The sequence below is a fragment of the Apiospora phragmitis genome (assembly GCF_038363925.1).
Source record: "Apiospora phragmitis strain CBS 135458 chromosome Unknown utg000010l:1.0-9815664.0:1.0-9183399.0, whole genome shotgun sequence".
NCBI classification, from domain to species: Eukaryota; Fungi; Ascomycota; class Sordariomycetes; order Amphisphaeriales; family Apiosporaceae; genus Apiospora; species Apiospora phragmitis.
The window spans coordinates 631,933-654,566 of NW_027117409.1; the positions used below are offsets into that span (position 1 = coordinate 631,933).

General features: G+C 51.1%; 6 protein-coding genes across 6 annotated transcripts; 2 read left to right on the top strand and 4 right to left on the bottom strand.

The window, feature by feature from the left end:
* Positions 1–54: 54 nt before the first annotated feature.
* On the bottom strand, positions 55–2,430 carry PG994_010004 (uncharacterized protein; the record flags this gene model as incomplete). Its single annotated transcript, XM_066861413.1, has 1 exon — positions 55–2,430. The coding sequence occupies one exon, from the start codon at positions 2,428–2,430 to the stop codon at positions 55–57; it is 2,376 nt and encodes a 791-aa protein (XP_066710523.1).
* Positions 2,431–3,235: 805 nt separating this feature from the next.
* On the bottom strand, positions 3,236–3,890 carry PG994_010005 (uncharacterized protein; the record flags this gene model as incomplete). Its single annotated transcript, XM_066861414.1, has 2 exons — positions 3,236–3,720; positions 3,881–3,890. 2 exons carry the CDS (start codon positions 3,888–3,890, stop codon positions 3,236–3,238), a joined length of 495 nt encoding a protein of 164 aa, XP_066710524.1.
* Positions 3,891–7,810: 3,920 nt separating this feature from the next.
* On the top strand, positions 7,811–8,815 carry PG994_010006 (uncharacterized protein; the record flags this gene model as incomplete). Its single annotated transcript, XM_066861415.1, has 3 exons — positions 7,811–8,253; positions 8,382–8,726; positions 8,809–8,815. The coding sequence occupies 3 exons, from the start codon at positions 7,811–7,813 to the stop codon at positions 8,813–8,815; spliced, it is 795 nt and encodes a 264-aa protein (XP_066710525.1).
* A 4,320-nt stretch (positions 8,816–13,135) lies between these two features.
* Positions 13,136–15,567, bottom strand: PG994_010007 (C2H2 finger domain-containing protein; the record flags this gene model as incomplete). The annotated part of the gene is made up of 4 exons (XM_066861416.1): positions 13,136–14,082; positions 14,136–14,512; positions 14,562–14,884; positions 14,932–15,567. The coding sequence occupies 4 exons, from the start codon at positions 15,565–15,567 to the stop codon at positions 13,136–13,138; spliced, it is 2,283 nt and encodes a 760-aa protein (XP_066710526.1).
* A 1,982-nt stretch (positions 15,568–17,549) lies between these two features.
* PG994_010008 (uncharacterized protein) lies at positions 17,550–19,807 on the bottom strand (the record flags this gene model as incomplete). The annotated part of the gene is made up of 3 exons (XM_066861417.1): positions 17,550–19,295; positions 19,327–19,558; positions 19,641–19,807. 3 exons carry the CDS (start codon positions 19,805–19,807, stop codon positions 17,550–17,552), a joined length of 2,145 nt encoding a protein of 714 aa, XP_066710527.1.
* A 1,295-nt stretch (positions 19,808–21,102) lies between these two features.
* On the top strand, positions 21,103–21,938 carry PG994_010009 (uncharacterized protein; the record flags this gene model as incomplete). Its single annotated transcript, XM_066861418.1, has 3 exons — positions 21,103–21,190; positions 21,410–21,438; positions 21,489–21,938. The coding sequence occupies 3 exons, from the start codon at positions 21,103–21,105 to the stop codon at positions 21,936–21,938; spliced, it is 567 nt and encodes a 188-aa protein (XP_066710528.1).
* Positions 21,939–22,634: the final 696 nt, after the last annotated feature.

Consider the following 22,634-nt stretch of genomic DNA (forward strand, 5'->3'; position numbering starts at 1 on the left):
ACAGGTTTTGGAACCTAGCGGATCGTGGTATCACGGCAGTTACGCAATGATCCGTTACATATCATGCTCACTGAGAACAGCTCTCAAATCCATAATATCATCTGAGAATATTTCACGTTTGCCTCTTCCATTCCCTGGCTGGCGATCTGCCTTCCTGCTATCCGATTTGCTTGGGGTACGCTTCCGCTTGTTCGGCACCAATTGGACAAGCGGAGGTCGAATCGGTTGGAGCAGTGAAGCCCGTTCAAAGTCAATCAGCATAACGGCATTCGTGTCAGGATTGAACAGCATGTTTGCCCGTCGCACATCCCGGTGAATCACCCCCTCGCTATGAAGGGCCTGCAGGGCCCGAAAAGCCTCGCCTTGGAGAGATTGCTGCCCGTCCTTCGCCCACTGCGAAATACTAGAACCACCCCAAGATAGGAATGTCAAATGCACAACATAGACTCGATGGTCATAGTAATAGATTTTGCTCATGGACCGGAGGTCAATAGCGCCCAGGAAGACGGGCACGTATACACCTTGGATGGGCCTGAGCCGCTGATAGACCGCAGTCTCGTGCTCGAGGTCCTTGACAAAAGCTTGCACGGTACCTTTGCTAACAAAGGTGTAGCCATAGGCGAGGAGGGTTACTCTAAACAGTACACTCCGCGCACCACCTTCGCCTAGCGGCGTGATCCCATCGTCAAGAGACTGCTTTAGCTGTTCTCGGAGAAGGCGAATCCACTCTGTGTGATTGATCGGATGATGCTCACGGTCGCCTGCGTCACCTTGGCGGTGAAGCCTCACGTTCGGACATTTCGAATCCAGGAACCCTCCTTGAACCATCCCCAAAAGGCATCTTTGGGAACAGTATGGCTGCTCCTGCGCACCACTTCCTTCTGGAGGAGGCCGATGCGCCAGGCGCTGGCTGCGCCGGACCTCTTTTCGTCCCTTAGGAGTGGGAGTATCCGGTGGCTTTGGTGCTGCTTCGTCATCGTCGGATGATTCCGGCTGACCCTTTCTTGACTGTCCCTCAGGCAGTCCATCAGGGGACCGACGTCTCCTTCGACGGAGTAAGTGCGGTGAGCGGCGCGGTGAGCGATCGACCTCTTCGTAGGTTGTAGGTATATAGCAAGACGAGTTTTCCGGCGATGCCGACCGTTCATTTTCGGGAATAGAACGTAGTGTTGCTTCGAAATCCTCAGCCCAGGTCCTAAGGCTACCCATAGCTCTCTGGCGCTCCTCTTGCCCGTGCTGCCGGCGTTCGCCAGGCGCGCCGAGAGCCGTCAGGGTAAACGCCAAGTATTGACCGACAGCCGAGCAAATGTTGGCACTGTTCGGATGAGCCAATACCTCTGGACCAGGCTCCGCCAAATGATAATACAGAGTCTGTGGCTCGTCCCAATCGACCTTGAGAAATACAATCACCTCGCCCGTCGTAAGCAGGCCATACTCGAGACCACTTTCTACTATATAATGATATGTCTGTGTAATGGCCGATGCTACCAGCTTCTCTGCGTGGTACTGAAAGCGGGCGTCGGGGTCGGCAGAGGTCGGTATTAGCTTCCGATTTACCACTTCTTTGTAGATGTCCATCGCCCGAAGCCCGACACGAAGATGCGCAACGGTCAGCTTGTGAGGCGGCTTGTACTCGCAGATATAGATCATGGTACGTAGTGCCGACATGGAGCTGTCGTCTCGGTAAACACATATCTGATCTGGTCGTAGTTGGTGGAGATCGCGTCGATGGTTTGGCGTCCGCGGCGGTGATGCTGGAGTTTCCCTTGCCACAACCTCTTCGGCGACATCACTGATAGCGTGCGGATGATTCTCGAAGATGATACCCTCTCCAATTTGATAGGCGCTGCTGACTTCTTCCACTCTTTTTAGCTGCTGTAGAATGGCCCTGACCGGATCCTCTACGCTGTTATGTAGAAAATATTCGAGGGTCTTCTCGTCCGCAATCGGCCGCTGCGAGATCCTGTTACCGAGGCCGGCAAGGAAGTTTCTGTTCTCAAAAACACGGCGCTTGGTAGGAAAGGTATCGTAGAGTGTGCCAAAGACGATTCTTTGCTGCTCGATGAAGTCGGGCCATGGCCTCAGGTTCTTCGGACACCATTTGTCACGAGGATTGGTTATGGGGCCCTTCGAAGTCAGCTGCGGGTTTGGTTCGATGGCGAACCTAGAGAATACAGAGGCATGGCAAGCGGCGATGTATTCGTCGAATGTTGTTGGTCGTGTCTGTTCTTCAGAGATATCGGCGCGTTGCTGCTCCCTCTCGGCGCGTTGCTGCTCCCTCTCGGCGCGTTGCTGCTCCCTATCGGCGCGTCGTCGCTCCTCCTGTTGTCCTCTCTCCGCTTCTTCTCGCTCTTTCTCTGCCCTTTTGACGAGTTCTAAAGCTTCTCGAAGTCGGCTTTCCAGATCGTTTGGATTCCTTTGTTCAGCCATGATGCATGAATTGATGTCGTGGTGAACAATGTGGCATGAACTTCCACTTGTGCTGGTGTTTTGAGGTACCACCTAATTGATATGGGACCACTAAGCGTTGCGCGGGGTTACGGTTTTTAGCAGCTCTGGCAAGGCATTGTGCAGATACAAGCCTACAGTGTTTCAGCCCACTCTGGCCTCTAGCCCTCCTCGTCATGTAAGTCAGTCAGGTACACGAAAACAGCGTACCTAGGCTCGTTTAAGCGAAAGCGCAGCTTCTCTGCTCTCCTCCAATACGTGCATGTGACTGTATGTTTACCAGTCGAACTCGAAATCGGTTTCCGCTTTCTAAAATCGAACAGTTTATTAGAGTTGGACCCACTCCGGTCTTGGCACTGACCGGTACTTTGTGAGATAAGCGCAGTACTTCAGGTCATCAAGTACATAGTAACCAGCACTCACCTTAACTCTCCGGTGGTGATGTTGGGTGGGCACTTGCGGTGAGTGCGCTCGTAATGGGCGCACCAACGTTAGCGATGTGCCTTAGGCTCTGAACTGGCCCAAGCCTCTTAGATGCTAAACTAAAACAGTGCGAATAACTCCTTATTCTACCGGCAGCTTATAAAACAGCAGACTATTATTGTTGTAAAACGAATCCTATATTACAGCTAAATTTAATAGCCACAATCCGGAGACAGTGAGAATGTATATCGAATGATGAATCCTTTAAAAAGGCCTAGTACTTAGGTTTAACGGACGATGCGGTTTGCGGCCAAATCATTATCCAGTCCGGTGGGGTGAACATAGATTATATACCTATCCCCACTCATCCCAACTTGCCCTCCTCACCCTCCTCACCCTCCTCACCCTCCTCACCCTCCTCACCCTCCTCACCCTCCTCACCCTCCTCACCCTCCTCACCCTCCTCACCCTCCTCACCCTCCTCACCCTCCTCACCCTCCTCACCCTCCTCACCCTCCTCACCCTCCTCACCCTCCTCACCCTCCTCACCCTCCTCACCCTCCTCACCCTCCTCACCCTCCTCACCCTCCTCACCCTCCTCACCCTCCTCACCCTCCTCACCCTCCTCACCCTCCTCACCCTCCTCACCCTCCTCACCCTCCTCACCCTCCTCACCCTCCTCACCCTCCTCACCCTCCTCACCCTCCTCACCCTCCCTCACCCTCCTCACCCTCCTCACCCTCCTCACCCTCCTCACCCTCCTCACCCTCCTCACCCTCCTCACCCTCCTCACCCTCCTCACCCTCCTCACCCTCCTCACCCTCCTCACCCTCCTCACCCTCCTCACCACTATGAACTTACCCTGGCTGGAATATAGTCCTTTCGATGCACTCGGTATTGATCCGGCCAATTACAACCCACCAGCTATTCAAAAAGCATTCCGAATCGCCGTACTGCATTGCCACCCCGATCACCGTGGTGAACACGTGCCACATAATAGATGGCCTACCGTCGACCATGCACGAGCTTCTAGGGATTTCCTTCTTTCTACCGAAGAATGCAAAGGCTTCTACCAGGATTATCCAAGATCATTTTTCCCTGCCGGCTGCAATGCAGGCGATCCCATAGCCTACAGCATTGTTAAGCAGACTGGATTCGTCACATGTCCCTACTGCTACATGATCACTAAAACCACATCAGAGGCCGACCATCTGAACAATTCGCACCACTTGCGAATTTGCACCCTTTGCGAATCTCATATAACTCTTAGCGGTATTGACGAACATCACCAAGCTGAGCATATCTGCCAACTATGTTGGGGGGAGGTTGTGAGTATGGCTGAACATACGATCGATATGCATACCTGTGGACATTGCAACTCCGTGCTTGACGACCCCCAGAAACACTTACCGATGCAAGCTTGTTTTCTCTGCCAAGCGAAAGAGATTGAGGTTTTAATACCCACTTGTTTACTGCAGAATCATCTCACTTCCCATCATGAATTGCAACTGTGCCCAAGGTGCAAACCCGGAAGAGAAGGGTTTGCCAACCATGTTGCCAAGTATCATGAGTGGATTGAATGTCCAAAATGCGAAACAGTTATCGCAAGTGGAACACTCTTTTCACACATGAAGCAAAAGGATCGGTGGCAAAGGTGCCCGGATTGCCCCGATCTCGAGTCAGAGTTCGAGAGGAGTCATATCGAACTTTGTCACCTAGAGAAGCACTGTGACGAATGCGGTCTAACTCTAGCGTCTGCGATCTTCGAATACCACCTTACGACGGTTCACTTCTGGGTGAAATGCGATGAATGCGGCAATGTGCTGAAGCAGGAGGAACTTGGTACACATCGTCGGGTGGTCCACAATGTCCAAAGATGCCCCGTACCAGCCTGTTTCGAGGTCCCTGCCGAAACTCGACTTGCGCAACACATTATTGATTCTCATTCGGAGAAGACCTGTCCATTATGTCGTCACTCTGCGGTGGACCTAGTTCCACATATAACGGAACATCATTTAGTCGGCGGTTCTTTTGTTTCAGTAACACATCCTATTGCCGAGTCATTATCCATTGCCCAAGAGAAAGAGGAAGAGAAAGTCCGTTGCCGTACTTGCGATTTTCGAGGATCTCGTTCCGAGGTAGGCTTACATGCAAAGAAATCTCATGAGTAAGTACTCATACCACGTGCAAATATATTAGCTTACAAAATACTAGAAAACGCAGAAAGTCTGATAAGGTCCAATGTGAGCATTGCAATCAGACGTGGCCACCAAATAATATACAGCGTCACGAGAGATCATGTAAAAAGCGCAAATTAGGACAGTAGGAGTGAAGTTAGCAGTGGCGGGAAACGGCACCGTCTAGTACAGATTTGTACTGGAATTATCTGCCAGATCAGCCGTCGGCATGGCCGAGTGGTTCTGTTGCTCTCAGCAACGAGAGGGTTCAAGGTCCTTGGGGGTATGCCTACGGAGACATACGTGTCGACGAATGGTCGTGTTCGTAAGCATATCTCATTAAACAGTTTACAACCCTTCCTAGGCCCAAGGATCACCAGCCAGCTGTATCCAAGTCTAGGGAGGGCAGACCACGATTCTAAGGGGTAATGGGGTTTCTAACGGATTTGGAGAATGGGTAGTTTTATTGCATATAGTATGGAAGAATCGTACAGGAATGCCAGAGCCCATGGGCCTGCCCGGATTTGAGCACTTAGCACTATTTCCCTGCTCCTATACGGGAATGATAGTCATCACACTCCAACCCTCCATCTGCCTCGGGAAAATCCAGCTCAGCTTTGTAAAGAGCTTGTCGAGATCGGCGCCAGGTGATTAGCGGATGGGGAGAGCTCAGAAACGGTAGCCCGGGGCACAATGCGTTGCATTATCTTCGGGCCCGCAGTCAGACAAGTAGTCATTAGGTCGTACGTGGCACACGTTGTTGATGTGATCTGTAGGATTAGCCCAGCCCTTTGAACAGAAGCTACATACGTACCAGAAGCTCTTCGGTCATACTCTGGGCCGAATATCCTAGCATATTGGCGCCAAAGGCAAGAATTCGAAGCACATTGTGAGCAGCTATATACGACCTACACTGCGACATATCCTGGGCTACCCGAAGCCACTCCCAGACTAGCCAAAGCCGAAATGAAATCGTCGCTATTTGACGCAGAGTCCCACCCCAGGATACTATGAAGCCCTCAAAGACAACGCCAACTGAGAGGCACAAGCAGGCTCCTAGGGAAATGCAAGCGAGAGGTACAGGGGCGAATGACCGTTGTCCAGGACTCCATGTTCCTCCTGCAAGGAAAGACTTCTGCCTGTTAGGAAGCCATAGCTAGAATAGGCTGAGACACAACCTACCTCCCGAAGCATACTCCATAATGAGAGTGTTAGTAACAAGTAACGAAACGGCAACTCATATCTTTGCCAGGACAGGGCCAGAAGGGTCGCCGAGGTGGACATTCTAACAATTAATGTAAAAATAAAGCAAATAATAAATATATACCGATGTCGCACATTTAGCGGTATTAACGCATAAACCTCGTTCCGTGACGGAAGATTCTAAACGGTATAGCAGTTCCAAAGTGTAGTTAAAACCTCGGTAAATACTGCTCCGCTAACGATAACGAGCCTAGAATTATTAAGCTCTATAAGAAGTTAGTATAATAATACTAAGAAGATTTAGTAACGACTAAGTATAAAATAGGTAAAAACCAGAGCGTTATACGATATAGACCAGAACTATAGGGCCTCGGGGCTTTTATATACGTCGTCGGCTATCGAAATATCCCTAGGTCTTCCTGCCCCGTATTATCGATCACTCAGTAAACGCGCCGACGCTCAGTGGCGTCTTTACAGCAGAGTAGGGTTATATAGGACTTATAGACTATATAAAGTACCTTTATTTAACTAACATCCAACTAAGGTATTAATATTTACGTTCGACTATACGGAAAGTTTAAAAAGGGGCTATAAAAGCTGTCCAAATAGTTTTAGCTAAAGACTTATAAAATAAAGTATACGTAGCTATTATAAGCTTACGAATATAAGAGAAATTGCTTCGAAGCTAGTTATTCCGTAATAATAGAAGTTCTTAAAGTAGCGTATACTAAAAAGGTGTAATAGTTTTTAGACTCCTACCTCAATCTTCGTCCAATTTACTTATCCAGGGGTAAGGTGAGTAGAATCGCCATCACGGCCTCCCTCACAGTTGTCAGACATTAAGGCTTCGTTCTGAAGTGTAATAACTACGGGGATTACTAGTAATTACCGCTTAGGTCTCCTAAAAGCAACAGATAGCCCCTTAATAGTCCTGTCATAAAGTGTCCAATAAGGGACATCACATAACATACCAGATCTCTTTCGCTCCACTTCCTTACAGCCTACTAATTGTCTCCTCCCATATCTTAAGATTCGAGGTATCCTTATCGCTTGAGGTACAAACCGGATTTGTCCGGCTCTAATCCTTGGAATCTGCCTAGGCTATAGAAGCACGCAGCCAAGTATAAGTCTGGTGAGACAGCTGCAAAGGCAGTCGCACTGGTAAGAAACGGCACCGGTCCATCCGATCAAGGAGGCCGCCTTCACTAGAGTGAAACCCTTTAACCCTTCCCACTACCCGTCCTTACGATTAGCAGGCAGCTCTAAGTACTAGGTAAAATCAAGTACTGACCAGCTTCTAGTCCCCTGGGAGGAGACTAGATTAATGAATGCTACATAGTACCCTGCGTTAACCACTCGTGTATATGTTTGTACCGATGCTGAATCTAGGAAAGGGGCTAGGCTGGCACTGTGCTTCGAGCTGTCCTGTGGTGACATAGAATATTGAGATCGAGCAAGCTATAAATCAGTCATCCGTTCCTCGTAATACATTGCAGATTATTTTCATCATCTCCTGCTCAGGTATTTCCAGCCCTTTCACGCTCTCAACCTCCAGTACAATGAACAGTGTCCCCACTGAGTACAAAGCCACTGGGCTCGATCTCCTCCTTTTAGCAATCCCCATAATAGAAAACGATGCCGCAGACTCCGGCTTATGTTCAAGTGGCCCGCACTGGCTTGGCCAATCGAGCGATGCAGCCTCTATGGAGATGCCGACAAGCGAAAACACCTCTGGCTTTGCGACCTCGTCGGGAGTAACAGATCGACCATGCACTGCTCCCACGCTTCTCCACCAATCTTTAAGTCATTCAGGCTTTTCCATGGGTTGCCAAAACAGTTCCTGCAACGATGGCCTGTTGAATGCATTCGTCGAAGAAGACTCAGAGACAGGTGATTTGAGGAGTTTGTCAGATACGTCTTCTATCACGGACTCGGTCTCTCGCTATCGTGCCTCGCTGCATCACTCTCACACACGGGAAATTGGTACCCCTGAATTCTTCTTGTAAGTCTCATCCCTATCTTCTGAACCAACTACTCATGGGATGTCAGAGAACACTTAGAAACAGTACCACATCTCGCAATCGCAGAAAATTACCTTCTCCTTCATATTTGCTTTTACGCGAACAATAGAAGTCACCAATCCTGCCCCGACGGATGGATTAGCGGTCTCCCTGCGTTTGCTTTCAGCGTTAATTTGAGCCGTAAACTGGCCGGCCAGCTGTCCCCGGACGAGTTCATGTTGACGCTCCTTGCTCTACTGTCTACTTACCGCATTCTCAACCAAATGCAGCCCTTCACACCGACCCAGCGTAGCGAGAGCTACCTCACTGGCCTCGAAGAACTTGGGCGTGGCGGGAATATCGAAGACGCGGGTAGCCTATTGGAACGCATTGCTCACTCAGCAATCAAGATCGGTAGAAGCCTGGGGCTCCCTCTCCTCAGCATCTCCTATCTATGGCCCCATCAGTTGGAAGGGTACGTTGAACAGAGTCCGCAAACAGTACGCCTGGATGCATACTGCTCGGCAAGGCTGTCTAAAACCTGCACACATGCACAGACAATAATCGAAGTAAACCAGTTACTAGGAGTATAATGTACGTTTATTGCACTTTGTTCTCCTTCAGCCTAACGGTAATAAACTATTAATACATAATGAAAAGTATCTGCAAGCAGCACCTGTTTATATCAATCTTTACATAAGGAATACATGCGGCAGGATATTAGGTCATTCTGACAGATTGGACACGGGCGCACATGTTCGATGTCTGTAAAGAAGTAGGTTAGGAGGCGTTGCATAATAAAGGAAGACAGATCTTACGCGTTGCGTAGTGGTCCCGTACAAGACCCCAACAGCAGCTCTTGTCAAGCGCTTCTCTTTCCCCACTATGGCTACCTATAAATGCTACCATTGCCGCTCCGTCACTTCAGACACCCATAAGGGCAAATGCAACACTTGTGGCGCCAACCCACACGGGATGTGCGCCGATCCAAAATGTGGACCAAACGCTACCAAGCATAACCCAAAATAATCTTATCGATAGTAAATTGGTATATAAACATCCTTCTAGTGCCGTTCGCCAGCGCTAATTAATGAACAACTGCAGAAGTGCAGAGATGCTATACGTCTGTATAAATAGAACGTGTAGTTGATAAACTACGGGGAATCTTGTCTTAAGGCCGGGGTTGTATGTCATTGAGCATGGCAGGTTTACGTATCTCAAATATACGTAACTTATTTTGCAATTCCGTATCCGTTTGATAGTGACTTATGTTTACACTCTCTCGAGGTATCTATCCCAACTCAACAAATCTCAAGCTTGCGTCGTAGTCGTGGGCTGAGTGAGGCCCAAGCTGTGCCAAGCTTGAAATTGGGGGACCGTGCTATGTTGTCAGTACTTAAGGGGAACCACATAAGCCAGTGTTCGGCCTGTCTCGCCGTCTGGCAAAACTTCACAAATCATGGCGACCGATGCCAGCTTACCTCGACAGTATCCCATAACCATAAAGTCTTGGGAACGTTGTATCATCATTGAAGAAGGTCGAGTCATCAAAAGGGAGCTTCGCAAAGAGGAATTGGCAGAAACCTAGGCGGCGAGATCATGCACCCATTCTGGGCTCGTGAATGACTGATAAACGAGGCAGCATCTATTCAGTTCGTCGCCTCCCAAACAAATATACCCGTTCCCACATGTCGATTCTATGATGACCAAGACGGAATCGCCCATCTTGAAACGGAACGAATCAGGAATGGAGTGTTACTCGACGATCTTGCGGAGCAATCCAGGCCGGCCGCAATCCAGGTCGTCGACAAGGAGATTGAGGATGTGATTCTACCACAGCTTCGATCGCTACGTCGAAGTTTTATTGGGAGTGTTGACTCCAATCTTCCAGTATTTCCACCAAATCGAGTGTACGAACGAGATCGCCGTCCTTGGCCGCAAATATCTTCGAAAGGCGATACCTTTGTCTTTTGCTATAACGATCTCGGCCCTCAAAATATTTTTATCAACCCAGACATGTTCAAGATCGTCGGGATTATTGATTGGGAGTTTTCGGGGTTCTTCCCTCCCTATTTTGAGCTTCCATTGTGGAGGGTAGTCGATCGGCAAGATCGATAGAACATGTATGCTACCGCGGAAGGGCGGGAACTTGGTTTCTTTGGGCTCAAGCCGGGTGATTTGCAGGACTGTCTTACGTTGTCGAATTAAAGAGGGCTACTGGTCACTGGGTAAAGCAGGGCAGTCTTAGCTATAACTGGCAAAACCCGGAAGCTACAGTGCTGGCTTTCTGGAAGACTTTAAGTAGAGGCTTCAGATTGAACTTGGGTTTGAAGGTACTCAGATATATTGCATCTTCAGCGGTGTTAGAGGTAGTGCACAATAAACAAGAAAGATACTTGCAAAGCACCTGTATCTATGGGCGAGCCAGTGACCTTGTTTGAACGACTAGCACCTATTTTAGTGACCTGTTTTTGGTTCCCAGGGACTGAAAACCTCCTATAAGGTAAGACCCGCAACGACCAACCCCGGAAAGGTCTGTATATAGCAACAATGAAGCAAATACAAGATATGTACAGACGCTGTGCTTATCGAGTGGAATGCCTACACGCTAGGACTAACACTTATGATCAACCGTTTCCGGTGCTGCATCTTTGACTTGGTCCGGCCCATCCATCTCACTCCCCACAACTACAGTAGGCGGTGGATACTGCTTTTCCTAAGTTATTTAGTAGAAATCAACAAGTCGGAAGGGGGATTCGTACGACTTCGCCTATTATTAACGGTGACACTCCCCTGTGAGATAAGAAGAGATACTGTTTGTTCTGCTTACGCCTGCAGGGAACCTTGATATAGATGTAAATCTCTGCTCCGTGCTGTCGCCGAAATTTTTGCCAGCGCTCCACCCATGTTTTCCAGTTTTTGGCTATATTCTCGTTGCTACTGTTCCTATTTTTACGCGGTGGCAGCACACCCGGGCTTGGGTTGTTCCTTGAAACGTTCTCCATGTGCTCTTGAACAGTTTGTTTACCGTTCTTTGTTTGAGAGTCTATCCTCACAGTAGGGGCTATCCTTAGGGTGGGAAGAAGGGAAAAATATCCTAATTGTCAGCGAGTGATTCATTCTTTATATAGGTTTGAAATGCCTTTATTCTTGCTCTTTTGTCTCTTTTGTTACTTTTGTCTTGTTATTAGACCAGTGAACAAAACGAACGTAGTGGGGCGTCAAGGCTGGATCTGGATCCATACAAAGTTCAAATCAGGACGGATTTCGAACTTGAATTGACATTTGTGATTGGCTGCCCAGTACCTTTCGTGGATAAGTCTACATTGCACTTCGTTTTTGGTCTTTGAAACAAGCGAGCAATTCGTCAAGCTTGCTAAGTATACGAATTCATTATCGAGTACAAAAGGGCCCGAATCTGGGGACGCTGTTCAACCAGACCTTGGCTCGCCCGCCTTGCCAAAGGATGTTAAAAACGATTAGAGGTCGATGTGGCCAACCCCCCTTTGCCCCAGGTATCCTAGTAGACACCTACTGAAAATTGCCAGCCAATATTGTTCTGTTTACATACAATGGCTGTAAGGTCTTGTTCACATTCGAGGCGGGGTCACCAATACATATCTCAACAACAGCAAAGGTGCCGTACGCCATACCAGCCTATTGGTAGTAGGACAGCTCGTAGCGGAAAGGCTTCTTCGTGGCGTGGCGGGCGGAAGCACCTAATTTATAGTTGAATGCTGCACAGCTGCTACTAGGGCGGCTGGGATAACCTATTAAGCAACCAATCAATCAATTAGGGGCGCGATTACTATATAGTATATGCTTGACTTTTACCATATCTTATTATTTTTAGTGGCTACCTTTAATAAACTGTTCTGACATGAATTAAATATAGTACTGTAACAGCAATCAGTAGCAATCTAGTTTCCTGTTCCTGGTTTCTAGCGCTTTTCTGACAGCAACCGATTTCTGGTTTCTGGCGAGCGAGTTTCTGCCATGCTGGTTTCCCAATTCCTACTGGCAATTTTCTGCGACCAGTTTCTGCTAGCCAGTTTCTGCCAGCAGCCCAGTTCTGCCAGCAGCCCATTTCTGCCAGCTGACGATTTTCCATTTCTGCTAGCAGCCCAGTTCTGCCAGCAGCCCATTTCTGCCAACAGCCTATTTCCTACTATTCTTTTCTGCAATTCAATTCTGTCAGCAGCCCAGTGACAGCGTAGTTCCGGTTTTCTGTTTCCTGCCACCAGTAGCATTATAACAAGGGAGATTGCTGACCCAAGTGTTTTGAAATCTCATAAATACAGGTGCTTCCGCCCACTGCGTCTGTCCTACTCGTACTGTCACAAAACAGCTGGCTGTGAAAGAGCGGCCATAGCCGAACGCTGCATGGCTGTCACTAAGTTGGATCCCAAGGTATGACTGCCAGACCGTGATGCTATGGATCGGCAGGACTGTATACAAATCATCGCGATCTCCTTTGTGATCATCAGGGTAAATTGGGTACCAGTTAACGCTGAAGATCACTGCCTATTGTACATATTTCATCTACTATACTAGGGCGAGATATCTATCGTTTAGTCCGGATAATAAATTATCAATTCAGGGCGGCTGGAACTAAACAAATAGGTTTGGGTGTTCTACGACGGGTTAAGCGTCTTGCGACGGTTAGGTGTCTTGCGATGGCGGTGAGAGTATCTGATTGATTGATTGATTGATTACTACATACTATACTCTGGTTCTATTACGACACATGCTCCTAGTTATCTATCCCGATATTTCGTCTAATGCTTACTACTGCCTTACCAAGGCAGATAATCGCGGACCGCAAATATATAAACCGTCTATTGTCGGCCAGGATATAATCGAGGATGTGGGCCCCTTAGCTGCTCAGGAAACAGTGCCATGAGTATCGAAGGCGTGTCTCTGTAGGTGCATCTTATGATCAAGCGTCATGTCGCAGGCTGGACAGTCGCTAGAATCATTGTCACTCATGTTCTTCAAGTGCTTACGTCGGAAATGCTTCGACACATCGCCCGACGTGTAGAACTCATGGATGAACTCTTCGACCAAAGGATCCTCGGGCGGAAGCGAGAGTGCCTTTCCGACACAGAGAAAGCATCGCCGGGGCCTGTCTTTCTTGTTACGGACAAAGACAGAAACCATAGCGGCATCCACTAGGCTGGCATGGGGCGGGCTCGGCTTAGGACCGCCTTGCTTAGGCGATGCAGTATTTCGCCGAGGCACGGTGCAGCCCTCCTCGACTGTGCAGTACACCATGACGGCGACGATGGCGTCATCGCGTCGTCGGTACTGTCCTTCTAGGTCTGTAGCGGGCGGCGCCGTAAGCGCCGCCATCAGCCGCTTTTGTGCGGGTCGCTGAGGGCTGGTCGTAACCGGATCCGATGGCGAGGGGGCAAAACCACGACCTTGCAGTTGGCGTTCAATGTCTTCCACGGCCTGTTTGACAGTCCATGCTTGTCTGATCTGCTGCTTGAGCTCCTTCCTCAGACGCAGCTTGTCTTTTCGCAGGACACGGACGGTACTCTGGTATTTCTCGGACCCTCTAGGTAGCTTCTGGAGCTCACGCGTTAGGCTTTGAATACGCGGATGGGTAGCGATGGATGCCGATTGTTCGGTAGTCAGATCCACGGGACGGCGCTTGCTCATAGAGTGGCCCACGCTGCAAGACTGCTTGACGAGCGCGTGCTGTGGCTTGGTGCCCCGGACGATACTGCCAATATCTCGATCGATCTCGCGCCCTAGGTAGTGCCTTCGCACGGGGACCGAGTTGGCGTGATCCATAGCAAGGTTCCGCAGGTCTTCGCTAATATCGACTGCAGTCCGGGGTTAGCCTGGTACGCAACAGGAGGTGGTGGAAGGGACCGACTGCTTGTCGTCCATGCGTTCGCCGCATTGTAGCGCAGGTTATACGGGATTGTTTCGTATGCCAATCCGAGCAGCTCGCCACACCTCCTCGTCCAGGCTGCTATCATGCCATAGGAGATGGCTTCGTTGTCGGATATAACATACCCCATTAACGACTGTACAGCTCGACGAAAGACGTAGACATCATCCAACTCCTTCCTGAGCGGCAGCAGCAACTCCGTCTCGCCGGGATGGATATTCAGCGTCTTCAAGTCATGGGGCGAAGTGAGGGTCGGTGCAAGAAACGCTCGATGGCGGAACAAGATGCCCAGGAGGAAGACATGGGTGTTCAGGAACAAGGAGGAGGCCGACAAGGTTTCGGGCAGTGGGTAGGTGTTCCTGATCAAGTATTAGCACGCCGCATCGAAGGGGACGGGAAGCGACGAACACAGCCTTCTCGCCGAGGTAGGACTTGGTAAAGGCCAACGTAAACTTCACGAGTGTGTTGTGAGGCCCGCCTTCCGGGTCGCGCTCGAGCACAATCAAGAGATGGCTGAAGCGAAGGCGCAGGATCGACGTCGGGCGAGCGCCGGCAGGAGCGAGGAGGAGGAGAAACAGTACGGCATAGATGCGCATCTCGCCGAGCTTGAACGACTTCTTCGTCGTGCTCAGCGTCGTCTCGATTTGCCCTTCGAGCTGGTCCACCGTCATGCAGCGGTTCGGTCTCCGCTCGTTGCTGAGAGCAAATTTCTTCGAGAGGGCTCGGAGAACCTACCATGGTCAGTCACGTCTTCCAGCGGACTATGAGGCGGACATACCTTGTGCATGCAGCGATTCAACTTGGGCTCGATCTTCTCCTCGACCGCTCTCTCGTAGGCGAGTCGAAACACCTTCCAGTAGGTGCCCAGTGAAGAACGCTTCTTGATCCCGCGCAGCCGTCTCGCGTCCGGTGTGAATTTCTGGTTCAGCCTCCATTCGAAGAATTTGTACAGTAGGCAAATCGAGATCGGTTGGTAGCTGTCAGGGTGTTTGACGACCTTGCAAAACCTGGCACATACTTCGTTAGCCCACGGAACAAGAAGGAGGCAGCAGGTAGCGCACCGAAACCACTGCTCCTCAACGCTGTTGATGAGCCGCGTAGTCCCCTTCTTGTAATCTTCGCTCTCGTAGTCGTCTTGATTGAACACTTCCATAGACTGGATGTAGTACGCTGGAGGATGGAGATTGCCGCCGAAGAGTTGGATCTGATCCTCGACATCTATCTCGGCGTCGGCATCGTCAGCATCGTCAGCATCTAGATCGTCGATGCCGGCGAGGTTGAAATCTTTGACGCTCGTAGCGGCGGAATGGGCGTCGTTGTCACTGTCGTCGCCGTCGAAGACCTCATCGTCGTCCGGCGAAAACGATGCATCGGAATCGTCCGAGTCGGTGTAGGAACGCTGGAGTCGAGGCATAGGATTGGCGGCGCGGTGTGCAATGAAGGCGTATAGGAAGCGCCCGAAAAAAGGTGTTCGTACTAGTCAGGCCTGGAGGTGATGGGAAGATGGTGGTGGGAGAACAGAAGGAAGACGCTGCAGTCGCCGCCTTTTAAGCAAGTGGCAGCGATGCCGCCATTTACGGCGGACACTGCATTCGCCATGATGGGATGCCTACACGGTAGGCACAAACAAAGGGAATGGGAGCGGTTTCTGGATGTTGGTGACAAGCGAGTCCAGGTGGGAGGACAGAAATGGCCAACAGTGACTTTTAAGCACCCGTCTCCAGTTTCTGGTCGAGGTACCTGGGTCGGTACGTGGAGGTACTTGACATAGAAAAATGGGGCAGCGAGAGACCCGGCAGGTCGAAGTCTGGGCTTAAAGCGGCGTCAGATTGGAGGCAAGCCGACCACCAAGGCCGGCGGCCAAACCTGCCGAAAATGGCGGTCCTGTCGCCGTCTCCTTGTTTAATAAAGTTAAGGTTAAATTAATTTATATAAAAGTAGTAAAATATAGAAAAATAGCCGACTTAGTAATAAACCACGTTATATATAATTAATATAATAATTTTAAAAAGCTTTTTATAATTAAAGAATAATTAAAAGTTAAAGTAATATTTACCGAGATTTTTATTAAAGAAACTAAAGCGATATTCTTAATTTATTTTATAATCGATATTTTTAACGAATTAAATATAAAAGAAATCGAGGATTTATTATAGTATATTCTATTAAATAATAATAAAATAAATAAGTATAGTTTAATTAAATTACTATTTTAAATTAAAAACTTCTTTTAAAAGCGAATAATTATTACAGCTTTACTTAAGTGATTTATATATTATAGCTCGTATAAATACTTTCACTAGAGTCTCCGTGTGTGTATATATAAATGTAAGTATCGCCGAGTTTCATGTATATGCGTAGTTGTGTGTGTTCCTGCAATAGGCTATACGACTGCTATCAGGATTCTCTTCCCAACGGTTCGACTTCACCGGCCCAGTCCTGACCGAGGATCACCTGTCAAAGCAGACAAGACGAGTAAGTATATAAAGCAAGTGCTGCCACCCGATCTTCATCGCGATGATGCTCGGGGAGGTCTGGCTAATGATCTTATCTGGCAGATTCTCCAGCCTATGGAAAGTATACAACCACGGAACACGACTGTGGGTAGGCAGGCATCATGGGGTGCTGTTCCCTCTGTCGATCTAGAACTCGACGGTCTAGCTACCTCACACGAGTCTTAAAACGAATCAATATACGGTAACACGTAATGTTGAGTTCATGATTCCTTAGCAAGAAGGCCGATCTTTTCATTGTTTGTCTACCTACTTCGTTTCTACGGGATTGGTCGCCACTTGGCATTGGATATATACAGATCATGTATCAACATCACCTGGACCGGCCACATCCTCGCCCAACGACATTCCTCTTCCCCGCCACATTCACAATACGTTCCGCGGAACATGAAATGAACTTCATGCATGTAGTTAGGCAGCAGGTAGAGTTGGGTGGACCATCCCAACATGGTCTGACATGGTATGTCATGAAGTACTTTAATAAACCAACACCAGCCGCAAAGGGGATTCAGTCACTTCTTAATGACGAACACCAATGATCTAAAATCACTGCAGAAAAGGAACAAGACACGCAATCTGGATATATCATATTAAAAGGGTGTTTAACACTCATCATCACTCAAGAAACGAATATGTCCATCCGTCCACGCCACTCTCTACTCTACTCTAATCTCCTCTCCTTCTACTTCCACCCAGGGGTATTTGCTTGCTCTCAGTACAGTACTTAGTGATAGGGAAGTAGGAAAAGATGATGATGACAAGAGCAGAGAAAAAGCCCAATCATCTATCTATCTACCCGTCTTCTTCTTCAGACACACACTGCACACACACACACACACACTCCTCGCTTTGCTCATCATCGCCACTTTCACATTCACCACTCTCAAGGCCGCCCCGGCAAAGGCCGCGGCCCAACAATCTGCCTTCGCCCCGCCCCGATCCCAGCCCCGCCCTTATTCTGGCTATCACCGCCCGTGTACCCAGTCCATTGGTTGACATCCCACTTCCCGCCAATACCGCCCCCGATACCATCGACGCCGCCGCCGCCGCCGCCCGCCTGTACGACCTTAGCCGTCTCCTTCTGGCTCTCCTCCCACTCACGCTGTCGCTGCCGCTCCATCTCCATCTCGCGCTCGAGCAGCGACTTGGAGGCCCACCCGCCCGCCTTGGTCGTCTGCTGCGCCTGCTGCCGCCGCCGGTCCTCGGCGTCCTGCTCGGCCGTCGCGCCCAGCTCGCGCGCGTACGTCTGCTGCGGCGGCGGGCTCACGGGCGCTTGGTTGTGGGCCAGGTAACGGTCCGTCCGGTTGGCGAACGGCGATCTCGACTTGGGCTGCGGCAACGGTCGCGAGCTGTTAGATGACGGCGTGACCGGGCTGGAGACCTGCTGCTTCTGAGGAGGAGGGGGGCTGGCGATAGGCGGTTGCTTCTTAGCTGGGCCCGGAACAGGCAGGGGCCTACCCTCACCACCGGTCCGCTGGGGTTTCAGGGGAACAGGTGGCTTCTCTCCCGTGCGCTGCTTCTTCAGAGGCGTAGAAGCTGGGACGGGCAATGGACGGGCAGGCAGCGCTGGACCAGGTGCCGGCGTAGGGTTGGCGGCCATCTCTTCTTGGTGACGATCCCACTGCGTCTTCAAAACCTCGCGCTCGCCGCGCGCAAAGGACTCCTGCCGGCTGGGTGGCCGACTCGGCGGTCGACTCGTCGGGCGACTCCCTGGCCGACTTGTTGGTCGCGCCCGGCTTCTAGAACGCGCCCGACTCTTGGGGTCTTTAGGATCTAAGTTCTTACCAGTACGACGCTCCCGCTCCTCTTCGTACTCTTGTTCTCGCTGACGCGCCAGTTCGAGTTGACGTTCCAAGTCCCGGATCCGGTCGCCGTCCGACATGGGCTGGTTCATGCCTCGCTCGGCCTGGTACTGGCTCAGGAACTGGCCCTGCAGCGTCGTGTTGCTCTTGCTCCGCGATCGGGTGGCCCGGCGTTCCTCGTCCAGCTTGGCCTCGGCCTCTTCCTCGTCTCGGCGGCGCTTTTCCTCGGTCAGCTTCCATTGGCGTTCTTCTTCCTCCCACCGCCGCTTTTCTTCCTCGGCCTTGCGCTTCTCCTCGGCGCGCAGCTTTCTCGACTCGTCCTCCCAGCGGCGTTCCTCGGCTAGGCGGGCGCGTTCCTCTTCGGCCACCATCTCGGCCTTGCGCATCCGCTCTTCTTCCTCCATTTGCTGGCGCTGCCGCTCGCTCTCCGCCTCCAGTTCCTTGCGGCGGCGCTCCTTGTCGGCCAGGTTGGGCACGTACGGCCCGGCACTAGTAATCTGCCGCCGCCCACCGAAGGCGACACCGAGGTTGCCCTGCGATGCACCACCCATGTAGCCGTATTGGGCAATGTTCCACGCGGGGCTGGTAACTCCTTCGTGGTCCCTCTTGCTCCAGCTGCTGACGGTTGGCGAACCCACGCGCTCGCTCCCGGTAGGGCTCTTAGTGGGACTCCAGCGGCCGGAGCCGGAATCGCCCGTCTTGCTCGAGACCAGGGCGGGTCGGCCGTAGGCGGAGGAGCCGTTGGACGCGTTGGAGAAGCCCCGGTTTCTATTGGGTGTAGTCGCCGGCCCCGTGGTCTGCGGCGACAGGACGGACCCCTTGCCGGGCTTGTTGGCGCCGATGGATGTGGGGGAAGACGGAGGGCTTGGCCTTCTGGGCGGCGCGGGAGAAGGCGCCAAGACATTGCAGTACTTGGGTAGGGTCCTTTTGTTCGTAGAGATCGACGGTCAAGAATACGTCATGCTGGTGTAGGTTCAGGGGCGGCGTCTGGCACACCCGTAGAAAGTGGGAGATGTTCTCCATCTGGACGAAAGGCATGGCGGATTGCTTGAACTTGACGCCGGGCGGCCCAACGGCGAGGTTGATGAGTCTGCAGGCAAAGGTACCGCGACGGTCAGTATTCTCCCAACCCCGAGCGAGTCCGACGACCTCGTTTGGGACGATTGACTCACTTGCATAGCGCCACGCCGTCTTTCAGGCCTTCTAATATATCATTTCCCGGCAGGCGCTCGCCCAGGACTCCTTCGATCCATGACCGGGCTTGGTTGGCGGCGGCGGGCGTGTATTTGTCGAGGCGCATCTTGCGCAAGTCCTTATCTGGGGAGGAAACGGACGCCATGGTGGGCGACAAAATAGCAGATGATGTCTAATCAATTGCAGCGCGGTTCATATGGCGACGAGGTCGCATGCATAAAAAAGCAGTCCAGTCGTCGTAGGTAGGTAAATGTGGTTTCGTGTGTCGTGTTAGTGGTGACAAAGATGACACGGCTCGCTGCGTGTGTCCGAGAGTTTGGTTCGGTTCGGTCGCAATGCGCTTGAATCGACGTGGTTGTGCTGTGTACGTTGCGCAAATCGAGGGAGGAGAGAGGGGGGTAGGCAAGAGCGTTGAAAGGAATGACGGGATGAGGTCACTCTTTTGGTTGAGGCTGATGCTGATGCTTATCCCAACGCCCGAATAGGCCGCCGTCCGATTTTAGGTACCGATTTGGGATTCGGGTGGCTGCTGAAACACACTGCACATATGCATACACACACACACACACACACAGTGATCAGATCTCTCCCTGGCGTCAACGATGAACATGTGGGAGTGACAAACAGCAGAAGGTGTGGATTCAATCAACCGTTTTTGATATTTGACGAGAACAATATGGTAATGACAAGTTTAAAAAACAAAAAACAAAACAAAAAGTATAGCCAACGGACTATAGGTCGATACAGGTCGTCCCAGCCGCGGTGTTTAGAATCAAGGCAATCTAATAGTGGCCTTTCCCCCTTCCCAATCGAATATAACTAGCCTATTGCCAACCAAGGACCAAGGCAGTAAGACGCGTTGAAAGACGAGAAATCAATTAAATGAGGGCACACGCAACAGGGGGCACGCACAGGCATGCTCGCTGTCCCTGTACAAGTCACTGCAAATCACACCAACCCCACCTTCCCTTCCCGGGATGACGTTACCTTGGAATTGGGCACCCGTGCTATGGCGCCGTTTGGTTCTCTGTATTTTACTGCACCCAATAGCCTGTGTGGCTGGTAGGAGTAGCGCTGCAAACTGGGCCTCTGCCTGACACACCCATTCCCTGCATTCTCAATGCAACCCAACCGGCGACTTTTGTGGCGCCCTCGCCCCCCAGCACAGCGCAAATTGTTATCAATCAAGGCAAGGCTAGTTATCCATCGCCATCTATCGGATTTCAACGGATCACCATGATGAAAAGCCGAGGGTCAACGAGATACTCGATTTGACAGGAAGAACCACCCCCCAGGCTTATTATAATGCTTCTCTCTTGTTTTTAATGCAGCAATTGACAGCTGGCTAGCACGGTCTCCGTATAGCAAGCCTCGTGTGTCTGAAGTCAAAACAATCACAGCCCTGCGAAATAATAGCCTTGTCTACCACCACCATCCATCATGTCGTCCTCCAATGTCGGCCTCGTGATGCGAGCCTGGTTCCGCTGGAAGAGCCTGCGCCTGCCCTGGCGCAAACGCTTCCTCGTCGGTATGTTATTCTTCCTTTCTCTTCCTCTTACTATTTTTATTCTTCTTAGCTATATTGCATACCCCGTCTTCGCCCTGTGCTACAATCACAGACACAGACCCCCAAACCCACCCCCCATCAATGCATGCATGCCATACCACGCCATGCCCCAAGGGCACGGGAAATGATGTCATGAGAGCACCTCTCACTAACCACAACAACAACTCCCCGAAACAACAGGCTCCGACCTCCAAGGCAACACCTACTGGGTCTTCCGCCTCACCGGCACCGCCCCCCTCCCCCCTCCCCCCACCGACAGTCCCGACGCCTCCCCCGCCTACCAGTCCTCGGCGACGACACGCGCTGGCGCCGCATCGTGAAGTACCCGCGCTCGACGCACTACTCGGTCGTCCAGGTCTCGCCGCAGTGGCACCAGTGGCTGCGGTACCAGCGCGCAGAGCCGCCCTCCCTCGCCGAGCAGCAGTTGGACGTCGTGCGCAGGGAGCGCATGAAGGTGCTCGCGGCCGAGGCTGACGCGCGCTGGGCCGCCAAGCCGAGCTACCTGGACCAGCCCCGACAACAACGCGATGCGCCGCCCGCTGCCGTGGAGGCGGGAACAGCAGAGCCCTCGAAGACCACGACGGCCGCTGATGTGGGGGGTGAAGAGAAGAAGAAAGAGGTGGAGAATCCTTGGAAGGCGGCGGCAACCGGGCCGAGCGAGACGTGGCAGCCGGCCCCCTGGACTCCCTCGAGCTCACGAAAACGGTGAGAATCCGTTTGTTGTAAGATTACATACATATATTGAAGGAGACCAAAAAAGGGAGCCCACTGGTGACTTCTCTCCAAGGGCAATGTTCTAAGGATTGAGGCAGCTGATGTCGAAGCGCATAGCTTGTTGCTCTATTCCCTTACTGTATATATCTAGCTTTTATGAAACCAACCGACTGTAATACAAGAGCTTGTGACCCGCCCCACCGCTCAAATACTATACAGAAAGCAACTAAAACAGCTGGATGATCATTGGGAGAACTCATTTCTCCCTATTGACATTGCGTCTCGGCCAGTACAGTGGTAGTAAATCCTCCTCCAACGCCGAAAAAAAGGAAGAACAGGAGCAAAAGCCCACCCAAACGCCAGCTTCCATGGGGGGGTATCATCAATATAGTATGCCTTACAAAACATTACACTGGCGGCTCGGTCCTCCTCCTCTTCTGTTCGAAGATTCGTCGTGACCGCGACCCCGATGCTCCAGAACCTTTTCGCCGTCTCCCAGTCCCTCCTAAGAATCTGTTCTAATCTTTACAACGATGGTGTCTGATAAGTGCACACATAAGCGTTAGCCAGATGATCTAACAACGACGATGAGCCGCGTGTTCGGATTGGAACCTACCCTGTATGACTTCGTTTTCGGTCCCGCATGCGCCATCATAGGAGAAAAGAGACAGCCTCGCGCACGGTTGACTTC